Source organism: Oncorhynchus keta, chromosome 20 (genome assembly GCF_023373465.1).
Source record: "Oncorhynchus keta strain PuntledgeMale-10-30-2019 chromosome 20, Oket_V2, whole genome shotgun sequence".
Classification (NCBI taxonomy): Eukaryota; Metazoa; Chordata; class Actinopteri; order Salmoniformes; family Salmonidae; genus Oncorhynchus; species Oncorhynchus keta.
In genome coordinates, this window is record NC_068440.1 from 7,662,163 (window position 1) to 7,678,488 (window position 16,326).

The following is a 16,326-nucleotide window of genomic DNA, read 5'->3' on the forward strand; positions in this document are numbered from 1 at the left end:
CTCCCACGTGCGCACACACACGCACGTCACATCTGGGAGCTTGTCGTTATCGCTGTCGTCATGTGACCCAGATTTGATCCTCGAATGCTAATTTGTTCAACAGTTCATATTGGGGCTGCAGGTAGCCTAGTGGTTTAGAGCATTGGACCTGTAATCAAAATAGTTGCTAGATTGAATCCCCAAGCTGACAAGGTAAATAAAATATGTTCTGCCCCTGAGCAAGTCAGTTAACCCACTGTTCCTAGGCCGTCATTGTAAATAAGAATGTGTTCTTTAACTGACTTGCCTAGTGAAATAAAGATACGAAAAATATACTGTATACATCCATATGCTTTGTAGTTATGCCATAAAAGGGGATGGGGCCAAAGCCCCTTGAATAATAGGTAAGCCATTATTATCTTCCATTACAATACCTTTTTGACCAACATACTCATTATATCAGTATGTTTTGGCGTAGCCACCAACAGGCTTGTAATGCCCTCATGGACTTGCCGAACATTTCTCTTTCTTTGGATCTAAGACTACCAGACAACACATATTAAGAAATTGCCCAAAGTCTACACATTGTCATTGCGAGGTGCAGTCCCGCAACACCGGACACCCTGTCTACTTCATGTGGGTGGACTTACCCATTGACTATAGATACCCCTGAGAATTCTCCATTTCCTGTTCAGGGGGGAGTATTTCCTGTGGCTGGTTCACAAGGGTTCTCTTTTAGCCTGTCCTCAAATGGCTATTATGGAGTGAAATGTGAGTCTCTGGACATTTCATTCAGATGCAATTTCAGAGTTTTCATTTGCGAAGCGTCCGGTCAGCACTTACCTTTGAGGTTAAAATGACTATTGCCATGTTTGTTAGCCTCCTGGAGACAATATTGATCATGTGTTTGGTTAATTCATTGATATATTGACGTTCAGAGTAATCACTGGTGAGAAGTGATGATTTGGACAGTTGTCTAACCGTGGCTCTAAGGGCCACCGTGTACCAAGTTATAGAAGACCATCTGTGGGGCCACAGACCCCATACAGTCCTTCAGTGTGCCTCTGTTCTGCTACACTAATCAATATTGCTGCCCCTGTCACATAATAATGCTTCCACCAATGGTGGACTTTATGGTAGAGTTTGATGCATATTATTTTCTATTCTGCTCTGTTCGGTTCTATTTTATGTAGCCTACAGTGTACTGTAATGTATCTGTCACTGAGGGAAGGCATGCCTGAGAGGATTTGGGAACAGTTTGTGCAACGAATTTAAGTTTTTTTATTTTATATATTTGCATATTTCCTTTTTTCTTGTGATGACGTCATTTAGTGAATGGGGCAGTGACTGGGACGAAGGAAACAAGCATCTACTAATTTCCATCAAATTCATAATTAGCTGAAATACATGGACATTGTTGTCAAGGCAACTAATGACACTGCATTATCCTAGACTCTTCCCTCTCTATCTATTTACCCATGAAACGCTGTAAAGCAGTGTCAATTGTCCACCATCACTTTGCTAGTGTTTTAGATGTTTGCATTCCACTGTTATTTGCAGTGAGCTTTGTTGTTTACATAGAACAGAAACATTTTGCTTTTTTGAAGGCGTATGCGTGTTCGCTCCTGGTGCATGCGTTTAAACCATTCCATTCCATCCCCGTTTGTAAACCAATGTTTCCGCGAAAGAGATAGCTCATTGGGAATAAAGCGTGTCACCGATTGGTAGATACTTTTGCTCATTTAACAAATGGAAACGTGAACAAGTAGGCCTACCATATTGTCCTATCAATGAGTGAGCATCGAGTGTGGCGGACCTTTGTGAAAGCAATTACTTTTTATGAATTTCATCAACGCGGTGGAACCTCTATAGCAAAGGGGGGAGCGCAGTGAGGATTATAGTCGCCGCTAAAAGGAAATAGCAATATGTGATTGAAAATATATGTTCTGATATAATTTAGTTAGACGACCTCCCCCTCGTTTAAAAAAAAATGTTTTATTATTGTGCGATTTTCTATGTCTATTCGGAGAGAAACATGTCATTCGAGACAAATTCATTTCATCCTCACCTGGAATTACAATGGAAAATGTAGGCATGATCAGTTATTTTCCGGGAATCACAATTAAGATCCAATGTTGGTGAATGGACTACTATACATCCGGTAAAGCTACCTTTTGAACACTTTTTAATGAACAAAATCTGATTAATGTTCTCCTGTTTGCATAACTTCAAAAGCTTGAAAACGGATTTCCACAGCCTCATTCGAGTGGATAGATAAACACGACTCTCTCAATTTAGGATGGAAGTTAATTATTAATTGAGTGCTGATTTTTATATTTTTCTAACAATTATTTTTGACCATATGACACACACACAATTTTGGGGTAGTTATTTAATATTTGGAAGAGACCAGCGCATCCGCGTGTGAACTCCAATCTATGGGCTTTCGTTGTGATGTGGCATAGTGTAGGGCCATTTTTTACTCAATTTATATTGGAATTATTGTATTGGCAACAATTGATGTGCTACAATATTTTCCCTCCTTGTTTAATTTCAAGGAGACATGGTGACGGGCCTGACGACCGCATCTAAAAATGGACCATCATCTTATTGCCCTTTGAATACAATCAGCGACACGCAGGTAAGTCGTTCCTTCATTTTGTTTCTGTTTAGTGCTGCAACGTTGCCTAACGAAACGCGCACGTGAACAGGTCTCGCTCTTTGCGCCTCGACCACGATAACTACCCTCCCATTTTGTGTCTATCTTGTCCGTTTCCCCCCCACAAACGAAGTCATCTAGCAGCAATAGAAAATGGAAGTGTGTGAATTGGCCTAGGCACACAATGACTGTATGACTTGTTCCCGACATGAGCAACGCCACATCAATGCAAATGTCGACACACCAACCGTGCCATCATGCTCATGGCCAGCAAGCCTGCCTAACTTCAATGTGTATGGATATGGTTTTGCTTTGATAACATTGTCACGTAGAGGCACCTGTTTGCTGCCCAAAAACTCAGCCGCGGGAGGCTTATCGATATATAATCTCCCACAAAGAGCCTATAGACTAAGCTCAATGAATGCTACATGATATGGCACATTAAGAAACAGCCACAATAGTTCAATAATGGTCCAAAATACTACAGCGTTTCCCAGTATTAAAGGTAATTCATCGTTAACTTATCAAGGGAGTCGGTAATGGGTCTACAGTAATTAAGTTGCTTCCATAATTCATGATGCCTCTTCTTCGGAGGCCTATGCACGCTGACACCTAATTACAAAGGGCGCTGTTGCTCACTGTCCTAGTGCACTACCTTTTGAACCAGCATGCCTCAGTCCAGAGAGAGATGGGGAGAAAAGGTGGGGTAGGGTGGACGAACAAGAGGAGCGGTGGGGTGGACAAACATCTGACACTGAGCCGCATGGGAGGAGAGCGAAATGGAGAGATCCTTGGGAAAGGAGGAGAGGTGACACAAAGCCCATTGCACAACGGAGGGCATCGATAAGACAATGGATAGACGGATATGTGTTGATATGGGAGGTGGAGGACGGTGTTGCTCCTTCCCTTTCGTTCCCTCTCTCACTCTTCCTCTCGTTCGATGCTGCAGTGCTATTCTGAGAGAGCCTGCTCCAGCCCACTCACTGGCAGAGAGAGAGAGAGCGGGAGGGAGGTGGGGGTCGGTGTAGCGCTAACACGCTGTGTGCCAGCATGTGCGCTGTCTCTTTAAGACCTGTGTGCTCGCGGTAGGGGCCAGGCATATGCAGATGCTCAGACAGCGTACATGTTCGGAATTCTCTGTTCCATATGGAGCCGAACAGACTCATAACATCTCCATATTTGTGGCCAGGCCGAGTGGTGTGTCTGTCGAAACCGATGGGTCTGCCTAGAAAGCATCACATTAGAGGAGATCAGCTGTTGTCAATACCTTCTTAATTGCTGCATCCAGGAAACGGAATGCAAATGGACCCCCCAGGGCAGTCAGTGATTTTAAAGGCACCCTTAACTTTTCAGCACAAGAGACTCCACTGTTCGGGCCTCCAACCCAGATTTGCCCCCTCCCATTTCGGAAGGATACTCCCATTCCGGGCAACCCCCCACTCTGCTCACATCTGTGGCTTCTCCCCTCCTTTCTCTCCTCTGGAGGCCCAGTCTTCACTATGAGACCTACTCTTCTCCCCTGACACTCGTCTCTCGGTGTCAGTACTGTCCATATGGTGTGTCTCATCACCATGTCCCATCTAGCTGTTTTTTTTGTTGTTGAAGTCAAAACATGTCTATTCTCTCGAAGTTGATGTTAACGTAGTGTGATCGTGCAGGTCCTTACCTAACGAAGGACTATAGGAGACTGTAGTCCTCGGGAGTCTATGACTGTGACATTCAAGGTCTGGTGTGAAAGGATGAGCTTTTCCGAATTGTGCTTCATGTTACAGATTTGCTGACCGTATGATGATTAGATTCAATTAAATCGTTGCTTTTAAATGAATGCAACATGCATTGTCATTTTTACACCGTGGATATCACCCAATCTGAAATATGAATCGATTCAGCCAAACAGAGTGAATGTATGCACTTGTTAATTACTGCTTATACCAGTCATTAGCCAACTGTTTATGTAGGAGTAATCATGCATGCTTGTTAAGTGCAAAACATTAAGGACACCTTCCTAATATTGAGTTGTACCCCCCCACTTTTGCCCTCAGAACAGCCTAATTTTGTATGGGCATGGACTCTACAAGGTGTCAAATCAAATCAAATTGTATTTGTCACATACACATGGTTAGCAGATGTTAATGCGAGTGTAGCGAAATGCTTGTGCTTCTAGTTCCGACAATGCAGTAATAACCAACAAGTAATCTAACTAACAATTCCAAAACTACTGTCTTATACACAGTGTAAGGGGATAAAGAATATGTACATAAGGATATATGAATGAGTGATGGTACAGAGCAGCATAGGCAAGATACAGTAGATGGTGTCGAGTACAGTATATACATATGAGATGGGTATGTAAACAAAGTGGCATAGTTAAAGTGGCTAGTGATACATGTATTACATAAGGATGCAGTCGATGATATAGAGTACAGTATATACGTATGCATATGAGATGAATAATGTAGGGTAAGTAACATTATATAAGGTAGCATTGTTTAAAGTGGCTAGTGATATATTTACATCATTTCCCATCAATTCCCATTATTAAAGTGGCTGGAGTTGAGTCAGTGTCAGTGTGTTGGCAGCAGCCACTCAATGTTAGTGGTGGCTGTTTAACAGTCTGATGGCCTTGAGATAGAAGCTGTTTTTCAGTCTCTCGGTCCCAGCTTTGATGCACCTGTACTGACCTCGCCTTCTGGATGATAGCGGGGTGAACAGGCAGTGGCTCGGGTGGTTGTTGTCCTTGATGATGGTCAAAAGCGTTCCACAGTGATGCTGGCCCATGTTGACTCCAATGCTTCCCACAGTTGTGTCAAATTGGCTGGATGTCCTTTGGGTGGTGGACCATTCTTGATACACACAGGAAACGGTTGAACATGAAAAACCCAGCAGCGCCTGGCACCTACCATACCCCTTTCATAGGCACTTAAATATTTTGTCTTTCACATTCACCCTCTGAATGGCACACGTACACAATCCATGACTTAAAAATCCTTCTTTAACCTGTCTCCCCCCCTTCATCTACACTGATTTTTTTAAAGTGGATTTAACAAGTGACATCAATAAGGGATCATAGCTTTCACCTGGATTCACCTGGTCAGTCTATGTCATGGAAAAAGCAGGTGTCCTTAATGTTTTGCACACTCAGTTTACGTCTTGTACCTAAACTCTCCTAGAATAGAAACACGATGGCTAAACTGTGGACGAGGAAAAGGTCATCCATTGATCAACATGCTGTCTTCTTCTTTTTGCACTGTCAATTTAGAATAAGTAAAGACGTAGAAGTTTGAAGAAAACCTGGATTACGTCATCATCACTGTCTTGGCCAGGTGGAACAACTAAGGGGACGTCCCCCCCCCCTCTTTAGATCCAGAGGCTGTTTGCTAATTACAACGGACTTTCTACATCCATTTTTTATTTTCTCAGTATTTTCTTTTTTTTGTGGGGGGGTGGGGTGGGGTGGGGGGGATTTTGGACCTTAATTTGCACTGGCTGTTTTTCTTTCTTCCCCCGTTTTGTTTCGAGCGAGACCTAAACCAGTGCCATACGAACTGTGCAAGAAAAAAGAAAAAGAACGACAACAACGAAGCTACCAAAGTCACGCTTACCATTCATACCTCATGTTTCACTTAGTGTTACCTTGAGTTCACACAGCGTTCAGATTCAATATCAGAATAGTCGTTTTTTTATTTTGTCTCCCTAACACATAAAATACACATTTCATATCCTTTTTACGTCAAAATTGCATTGAAGCTCAAAGCGTACATAAAGTTATAACATTCTATCAATCAAAAAGTAGTTAGAACCACATTGTGGAGAGTTAGCCTAATGCCTGTAGTTAAATGTACATTTACTGTCCTTCGTCAGTTAAAAAAATATATATAATTTTCTGCTCCTAAAATCTTTCAGATTTGGATGAATAGTGCATTATTGGTTCATTCAACTAATCTTTAATGGTGACCTGTATTTGTTTGTAGTACATTAGTTGGAGAGTGGTAAGCAGTGATAACTCACAAACTTGCTCAGGCTCTGAAAGCTCGGCCCCAGATCGATCAATCGAACTAGGCGTTGACTGACTGAAGGGCAAGACAGGTCACATATAACGTGATACATTGACCTCGCTGCTATTTTGTCGCTACTTTGCTCATCTCCCTCAATTATATACCTCACATTTTTCTTCTTCTTCTTCTCTCTCTCAGCTTCCCTCTAGCATTCTCGCATACAGCACATGTAGGCACACCACATTTAACCATCTGAAAATCCTCAGTTTCCTTTTAACCCGGATGATATTCAAACCCTCGTTTCTTCCTCTCCAAACATGCAACACAGCCCCCCTCAGTGTATTGATGGTGTCTGTCAAAGGAGATAACACTTCAACACATAAAGCCGTATCACACCAGCCATACTATGACCCAACATTTACATCTACCATCTTACCCTGTTTTAACACTTCTTTGCATCAACAACATCTCGTATAGTCACTTTCAAATATAGGCGCGCTCAAACATCCAGGGATACAGTGAAGAGCTTATATGACACTAGGATACCATTTCCCATCATTCATTTTCAGAAGAAAATAGCTTAGAAAGCTATTCATATTAGATTGTTCTACTTTTTCCGTTTAGGTCCCAATGACCATGTATCTGTAGTCATCAGCCCAGGTTAGGTTAGGCTGTAAAGGGACCATATCATAGTGTACATTTTCTCCACATATTCTGCATTGAACCAATGAATCCAGACATTTTCATGTCTGTTCTGTGGGCGGAGCCGCGCTGTCCTGCCAGAACCGGGCCCAAGCCCACCTTCGTTCTATTCTGTTGGGCCGAGTTAAACTCAGAGCAGAGACACTCCCGCAAGGGGATCAAACGCACATAGATCCTTAGCCTCCTTTCGTCCCTCCACCTCCCATTCACCAGTCCCTTCTTCCCTCTCTCACCTTTTCCTAATTCACCAACAAACAGAAATTACTATCTCTGGCTGCCTTTATTCATTTGGTCCATCACTCGCTGTGTTACATCTTAGTTTTCCCTTTCTCACTAAGTTAGGCGTGAATTGTGTGGTCCCAGTTTGTCTCAACTATATATGCTGCTTGGTACATTTCTTCAGTACCCATTTTCACCGGACCTTGTTGACAAGCTTTTGTGATTGGTCCTTTTCTCAAAGCGCAAACTTTTTTTGTGTGTGTGTGGCTTTTCCAACCACTGCATTTAAGTCCGAAATGTAGAATCCCAAGTCTCTCTGAAGGATATTTCCTCAATTGACCACCCCACCTCTATTTCCTTTCTCTCAATATTGAAAGTTTGTGAACAAATAGAACATTCAGTGCAGAATGACACTATCAAGTTAATACTGATAATAAACCAATCTGTTCGAGCACATGTATGGACATGGGGAATTAGAGGCACCTAAAGCTGCCAACACCATTGTTTACAATTCACACAAAGTTTTACATTAAGATTTGCGGGTCAAACGCAGAAAACGGAAGTGCCAATTCCAAGTGATAATATAATTAAGCATAGGTGGAAAAGTACTCAAATAAAGAAAATGAAGTTTACATGCAACCCTTAATGTTTACAGACTACACCTGCCCTTCAAATAGGATTCGCTTGCTACCTTATCCATAACTTCGTAGGACAGTTCAAAAGAGTCCGACGGGTACGAAACGTTTACACATTGATTTTGTTTACAAGATAATACTGCCTCTCATAAAGAAAGACAACCCACACTTGCCATTTTAGTGAGGTCTGCACAGTAGAGACCACAAACATTATCATTACTCTTACCATTCCATTAAATAACACTTTATTGACTGATGTTTACAATATATACATTTTCCAGCATCCTCCTCATCTATTTTGTTTTTGTGTGCTAAGTTGAAGTTGTCGAGACAAACTTCAAATGGTCCTTTTCACAAGTATAGCCATAATATAGGCCAGTACATGCTAAGGTCTAGAACGTAGAAATATAGGAATATATAAAACCTTAACGTTTACATGAGCTGCTTACGAACGAGAATAGATTTGTATTGACAGCTTGAGAGAGATGTTTACATAAATACATACAAGTTACACGCCACACGCATTGCTTGAACAAGCAAAAACAAAAATCACTTTTAAACAACGTAAAAACACCCACCCTAGTGTGTGTTCTGTACACGGAAGCAGCAACAAAGGATTAGTTCATCGTATTCCAATTGAAACCTTTTGAGTAGAAGCTTTTTATATTTTTTAGACTTACACGCCAGTGAAATTCAAAGACACTTTCCCTCTTGGAAGAGGACCTCGATATTTGAACACCCGGCGGGGGCCTTTAAAAAATAAAACTTTGGCTCAGAAACGCTGAAACGTTGAAAAATGAGGCCAAGAACCTACAGAAGGATGTTCAGCAACTCCCTCATATTTTCCCTTGTGTCCGGCCTCGTCCTTTCCACCGTCACCATCACCACAGAGCGCCGCTCATCCAACGGCGGCAGCACCCTGTTCCTCCTCACCGGCTTTGGGAACAAACCGATGCCGCCGCCCCCGGGGGGGGCGAAGGTGGCGCCCAAAGCGGCTGAGATGGAGGACGCTCACGACGGCGAGCCGAAAGAACCCGAAACGCTCCCCAAGCCCCTCCCTCAGATCAAGCTCCCTCAGAACATGACGGCGGCGGACGCCCTCAAGCCCCCTCTGGGTGCTGCCCAGGTGGCTCCGCCCCCCCGGCGCCTGGTGGATGTGGACGTGTGTCGGGCCTACTACGACGTCATGGGCCAGTTAGACAGCACTTTCAACTGCTCCAAGGGCACCTACATCTACTGCTGCGGCACCTGCCACTACCGCTACTGTTGTGATCACCAGCGTAGCCGCTTGGACCAGGAGTCGTGCAACAACTACAACTCGCCCGGTTGGCTCGACACACCGCAGACGAACCCCCCGCTGTCGGGGAACCGGGGTGACCCAGACTCGGAGCAGCTGCAGCAGCAGAGCAACAGCACGGCGTACGTGATCGGAGGGGTGATCTCCGTCACCCTGGTGGTGGCCGTGGGCATCAAGGTGGCCTTCCACAAGATGTCCCGACGACCCCGGAACAGAGACATCAACATGCCCAGGTGAGAAAGGAACGGAGAATTGTCTTTGAGCAAACGACCAGTAAACACTGTCTGAATAAATGGCCGTGTGGGTGTATGTGGGTCTGTCAGTGGGTTTTAGTCTTTTTTTAAATCCATTGAGGCCACAAGCCACAGGGGTGATGAAACTGAACCACGATCAATGAACAAGTAGCACATTTACGTTGGTGGCCAGCTAAGTCGAATGCTCTACTTTTGAACGGAAAGTAGTTTGTTCTACTCTCTCGCCCTTGTCCATGATTTTTTCCCGCTCCCCTCCCCTTCTCTCCTCCTTCTCCCAGAGCCCTGGTGGACATCCTACGCAGCCAGGCCAGCCCGGTCCAACAGGGGGAGAGGAACGACAGCAGCGTCCTGACCAACGCCACCGTAGGAGACGGCCTCGGTCGTCCCCCCAAGGGCCTCTACACCCCGGTGCTCCAGAGCAAAGACAACCGCAGTGAGTGACGCAACAGAACGCATTTGGACAACACTGTCATAGCAATGTTAGTGTCATGACACTAACGCTGTTATTACATTGTAATAACACAGTAATAGCCTGTTTTCAGATGCACACGAACCCTTACAGTGATGATCGCGGACAGCGGAGGTGGACGCAGTAGCCTGGTAACGCTGACTGTATGGAGTCGCGCTCAACAATGCTTGCACTCTAAACACGCTCACGTAACCCCACTGCACACACTCCACCACACACGCAAACAATGCTCATGATTCACGCGTACACGCACGAGTGGCTGTACCGTCAGTGTTCGCTGTGCTCTCTTGCAGTTGGCAACTTGCACCACAATTTTATCCAGGTGTCTGGTTCCAGTCCCAAACGCTCGGCTGCTAAGGGTAAGCCTAACTAGCTGACACAGGCGGCGGGGGTGTGTGAGTTGGCCTCGTGACCCGTCTGTCTGGTGTTGTACATGTCCCATCGGGTGTTTTTCCCCTCAGCACAGTCACTGTTTCCTTAACCCTGTGTGTGCGTCTCCCTTGTAAGTGTCTCAGTATGCGCTGTATACATACTGTATCCGTTTGTGGTGTAAGTGTGCTTACTTACACTATGGGCCTTGGCTTGAGTGAAGTCAGTGACCTGAAGCCTGCACGTGTTACTCCACAGTGGTCAATGTCTCCCGTGTGCTCCCTCAGTGGTTATAAAGATATTCTTGGCTGTTATTGCCCATTATTGTACATGGTCAATGGCCAAAGTGTCAGACAATCATATTGGCTTGTTTTATACGTTACCTCATACTAGTCGCCTTAGAATGACTTGAAAATGTACAAATGACAAATGGCAGCAATTCTCTAAGACTAGTAATTTGTAAGGAATTGGCACGTTTCGTCAATGTATATGTACCTTTAAGTTAATTTTAAATACATGTTGGCCCGTTATAAATGTAGCTACCCACCATATAGGTGTTAGGTCCTTATAAATATATATGTGTGTATATTAGGTCCTTATAAACGTACTCATACGGTATATATTATGTTAATAAACGTGCTAGGTCATTCTAAATGTATCCCTGTGTGTTAGGGCCCTGATTAATGCTCCCGTGTGTGTCGGGTCTTTGAAAATGTCTTCCTCTTCCTCCTCCAGAGCGCGTGCCCCGCATGAACAACGCCCAGCTGGCCTCCACGGGGACCCTCCTCACCGGCAAGCACAGCAGCTCCGGCCTGCACCCGCAACCCCCTTTCTCGCACTCCTTCCACAACCTGGCCCAGCTTCCCCCCTCCTACGAGGCGGCCATGAAACCTGAGATCAGCCGCTACAGCTCCCTGAAGAGGCTCGGTGAGGAGGGGAGCAGTGGGGGAGGGGCTGGAGTGAGGTCTGGGTGGCAGCCGCTGTTGGGGGGGGGAGATTGTTAGAGAGAGAGCTCCAGAGATATGTGTGTGGAAGAAGCAATGATAGGCGAGATGCAGCCGGCCGACGGTGTGTGTCAGACGTATTCCCTTTTGTTGTGCCTTTAATGTAGGCTGTTAGTCTATAGAATGGGAGTTGATAAAAGCTTGTTCGTTCAGAGTAGGTGCCCCAGAAAAACTATGTAATAGGGAGGATGTATAGGTGGATTGTAGAATACATAGAGAGAGAGAGAGAGAGAGAGAGAGAGGAACCAACGGTTGGCTAATGGTCACATTTCAGTTTGCTTTCAAGGAGCTCAGTCCAGGGAAAGTCTTTAAAGATGAAAGACTTCTTAGGACGAGGACTTTGTTTCACCCGATAATGAATGAATTTCACTAACTGTTATTTCTACATTTGTTTCTTTCATCAACTTTCTTTAAAAACTCAAACCCCCTCCCTCAAAAAAAACAGAGAAAGATTTGGAGGACTACTCTGGCTACTACTCATCGAAGCGACGACCTAACAACGCCCCTCTGTCGTTCCACTCCTCCCAGCACCACCTCCACTGGGGCGGTGACTACACTCTCGGAGCCAGGGGTACCCTCCCCCTCCACTCCTCCCGGACACATATCCACGTGCCCACATCCACCCCCAACCCCTACCCTCTGCCAGCCCAGTCGTCGGGGTACCAGGCTGCCTTCGACAAGGCCCCGCGGAGGGTCATGTCCCAGGACCAGCTCCTAGCGCTTGGCGAGGGCAACACCCTCTCCAGACTCTCCAAGAACCAGCAGCACCAGTACTACAAGGCCATGACCACCAGCAAGAGCTCCACCTCACAGACGCTTCGCAAGTCCCACGAGAGACTCCTAGTCTCGCCTGACTGTCTGGAGGAGAGGATGGTGGGCATGGGCATGCCAGGGGTAGGCGGTATGGTGGGTATGAGCGGGATGGGGGAATTTGGGGGGATGGGCGTCCCGACAATGGGATGCCTCAGCCACAAGGCCCAATCACAGCAGAACATCTGCGTCACACCCTCGCTGGACCGCCATCACATGATCAAGATGAACTCCCACCCCACATCGGGCCACGAGCTGGAGATGAGTGTGGCGGGCCACCCGGTAGGAAGCTGGGGGGACCCTCATGGACACGGACCAGGGGCCGGGGTAGGGCAAGGGAGCGGGGCGGGGACCATCGGGGGCCACAACGTGCGGAGGATGGCATTCGCCGCCAAGAGGCAGAACACCATCGAACAGCTCCAATATATCCCTGGTGGCGGAGGAGGGGGCCAGACATTGAGGACGGCTAGTAAGAACGAGGTGACCGTGTGAGAGAGTAAAGCCAACAGTAAAGGAGAGATGAAGGTCGTGTTGAGAATGTTCAAGCTGAACGTATTCACGCAGAAAGCAAAGGGAGAGGAAGAGAAGGTCAATTGGGGCATGATGGAAAGATAGATGAATAGAAGAAGAAACAAGAGAGGCAAGGGCAAGCTGATGAGAGAGAGAGAAGGATATGACGGGGATACTACGTCCCAACAAGAATGAAAGATGTGAGAGAAGAGTGGATGCCATTGTTACCTGTTGCCAGGAAACACAGAAAAGGGCAATGATAGAAAGAAACCTTTGAGAAAATTGAATTATTAGAGGGAATTTTGAATGAAGCCTATTGATTTGATTCATGTTATTGTGAGTCTTGGGAAAGAGAATATTCAACCATATTGTTGAGGAGGGAGAAAGAAAAAGGGCCATGTATAGAGCAAAAAAGGAACAATTTCACTAAGTTTTTTGTGCTATTGAAACATTATCCGAGCACATGATGACTTTTACTAGTGGATTAAATGGTTATTGGGTTTCTTGTTGCTCTGACAGAGAGAACGAAACTGTCTTTGAATCGGAACAGACACAGATGGAATGCAGAACAATGTGATGGCGGTTTAACTTTTGTAAAAAAAAAAAATACAAGACTGTAAATTGTTGTTTTTCGTAAAGGAATAAAGCCCTGTTACAGTATGTGTATTCTGGGGGGGTATCACACAGCTATAGCCTGATGACTTAATGGCTGACAATGAGTGGACATTTGAGTTGCCCAGTGTCACTGTCCTAATTTTTGATTGGACGACTTGAAAATAGACACATTTGGAGTACTGTTGCTAGCTACCACAATCTCACACTACAGCCATAACTTAGTCTGCAGACGTCTTGTATAAGGTCATGTAAGGGTTGAACCTCTTGATTATGGCTGGATTTCTTCAGTTATTATTAGCATGATTTGACACAAATATAACTTTGCTGCATGACCTTTGCACCCTGATTGGCTGGCTGGTCGACGTGATGGCTGTCATTCCCATAGAGACCCAAGTCTCAAATGAGGTCAGTTTCCAAACTGTGGAGCGCTGATTCCAGTTATGTTTTATAGTCACACAGAAATGCTTTGACACTGTTATTCCATACACAATGTCAGTCACGTTTTTTTAAGGAGTTAAAGACCACCTGAAAGGGGGAAAAAATAAACAAAATGGTTGACCACATGAGAATGAATGCTCAGTGAAGATGTGTTCATTTTGAGGGACACTGCCATGCAGAGGATTTATCTCGTGGCTAATGCAAGGGCTTTGTTTAGCCATACCTGCCCATGGGTCTGTCCCTTAAAACAGTCTCCAAGACCAGTCAAGCTCCTGCTCCATTGATAATCCTTTCTGAGCTGTTTACCAGGATCGTGAGGTAAAACATCGATTTGTTAGTAGTTAATATACCAATCACTACTCCGACTTCGCTGAATTCCACATGACTGTTTCTGAAACTCAAGCCGTTCACAATATTTGGAGGAATGGAGGGAAAGGGAGAACAGAAGACAATGGACACAACACCAAGGGCTATTCTGAAAACTCTTTATGTGTGTCTGTGGTCTGTACTATGTTGGCTTTTTCTGTGTCAATATTGGAGAAGGTTTGTGCAACACTGCAGAAATGACTGACACATTTTGTAAGTGTGAAGAAAACCGAGTCAATGCTGCAAAGCTACTTTGTGCCCTCGTGAGGTTGACATTGAGTGTGACAAAAAGCCATCATACTATTGTCTTTTTTACATTGCAGGGGCGGGGGTGGACCTAATGTCGTATTTTGTACATTTACAAAAGTTTATTTTTTTGTGGGTTTGACAGATTATAAAATGGAAGATGTGGTCATTTTTGGCCAATTTTGAAAGGGTTGAACTCTCAACTTTGACTGAAGGGATAATGAGACCATAGTATTTACAAAATCTTTGTATAGTATTTTGGCTCGCCCCTTTAACTGTGACTGGATGAAGACAAAAATGTGTTACTTTCAGCCAGACAATGTTTTTAAAGCTCTATGATATGTGTTTGTGTTTATGGTCATGATTATGATTACTATAGATTTACTCTTTGATTATTATTATCATCATCACCATGATTATTAGTTCCCTTATTATTATTTATTCTCTGTGAAGCTCAATGTTTCCTGGATTTTGAATATTCATCTTTCTAGTGGATTTTAACCTTTTTGTATTCTTGATTTAAAAATTTTAAAAAGCAGATGCAATCAAAGTGAAAAGACAAGCCGCATGAAGATGTCAAAGCCAGTGTTTGCGATGTCATAGTGCTGACTTATGATGTCATGGCGTGTATGTGTAATGTACATGCGTCTGTATTTGTGTGCCCGGGTGGGTATTTTAATTTATTTTCAGGAATACTGAATCTCACATTTGATCTGACTTGGGATATGGCAAGTAAGACAATTTTGTGTTTCTCAGAGAATCCACAAACTATTTCAAACCCAAAGCTATGATATTATTATTCATATTGGCTTTTTGGATTCAAAAGCCTAGTATCAGAAAGGACATCAATCAAAGCTGTCCTTGTAAAGTGACATTCACCAAAGCAAATGTAACTAAATCTACTTTTCTCACATTTCAAGGTGTAGAGCAAAAGCTATACAATTCCATTGTTTACATTTTTTTGTGAAAATTTGTGCATTTCATTATAAGATTACATTTGTGTGACCGGAATCTTTACTATTTATTGTAAAGAATGAGGATTTTGCTAGAATAGTTTGGAGAATGTATTGTGACTTGCCTTGTTGTCTAACATGATTATGGATCACCAATTATAGCACTAGAATGGTCCAATGATTTTTACAGCAAGAACTTCAGATTCCATAATTGGAATCTTGTTAAACTTAAACGAAGAGAGGCAAAACATATTTATGTCACAGGAAGATTCAGTTATTTTAAATGTATGTTTTTATTGTACTTTGAGGTATACTGATGTTGTGATTATGTTTTTGTTGAGTACGCCCTCATTAATCTGTGTGCCTGTAAATGTACTGTTGATTAATGTGTGTGTGTGTGTGCCTGCATGCGTGTGTGTGTGGTCTGAGGAAATGATTCCAGGTGTGTGTGTGGGTGGAGGTAAGAGGGAGGTTGTGGTATAAAATGGTTGTTTTGGTGTGTGGCTCGTGGGGTGACATTTAGTGGCGTGAGGTTTTCCAGATAGAAGGAAGTGGAAGTAAACATGAAATAGCTTTATTGGCCCCTAATTGTATTGCGGGACAATGAGGCAGGGGTGTACTCTATTACCTCAGAAAAATGTATAGGGATTAATCTAATAGATAAACCCCATATCTGTTTCCAAGACTATTAAGTGAAGATCTCACAAGCGTGCAACCCTTATTTTGGTTATTGGTGAATTCTCGCATTTGTAGAATCATACTGTTCAATTGATAATAACAATAATAAAAATCCCAACAATTACAAA

At 44.0% G+C, this 16,326-nt stretch overlaps 1 protein-coding gene and 1 long non-coding RNA gene across 3 annotated transcripts; both read left to right on the forward strand.

The window, feature by feature from the left end:
• The first annotated feature begins 1,780 nt into the window (after positions 1 to 1,780).
• On the forward strand, positions 1,781 to 6,055 carry LOC118399265 (uncharacterized). The gene is made up of 3 exons (XR_004828800.2): positions 1,781 to 2,140; positions 2,538 to 2,620; positions 5,898 to 6,055. It is a non-coding gene; the product is annotated as an uncharacterized LOC118399265 (long non-coding RNA).
• A 58-nt stretch (positions 6,056 to 6,113) lies between these two features.
• On the forward strand, positions 6,114 to 16,326 carry LOC118399264 (protein shisa-7-like). 2 transcript variants are annotated; one of them, XM_035795199.2, is made up of 5 exons: positions 6,114 to 9,719; positions 10,019 to 10,173; positions 10,503 to 10,568; positions 11,314 to 11,505; positions 12,028 to 16,326. In XM_035795199.2, exons 1-5 carry the CDS (start codon positions 8,986 to 8,988, stop codon positions 12,882 to 12,884), a joined length of 2,004 nt encoding a protein of 667 aa, XP_035651092.1. In that variant the 5' UTR covers positions 6,114 to 8,985; the 3' UTR covers positions 12,885 to 16,326. The 2 variants fall into 2 exon arrangements, with proteins under 2 accessions (XP_035651092.1, XP_035651093.1); XM_035795200.2 differs by lacking the exon at positions 10,503 to 10,568.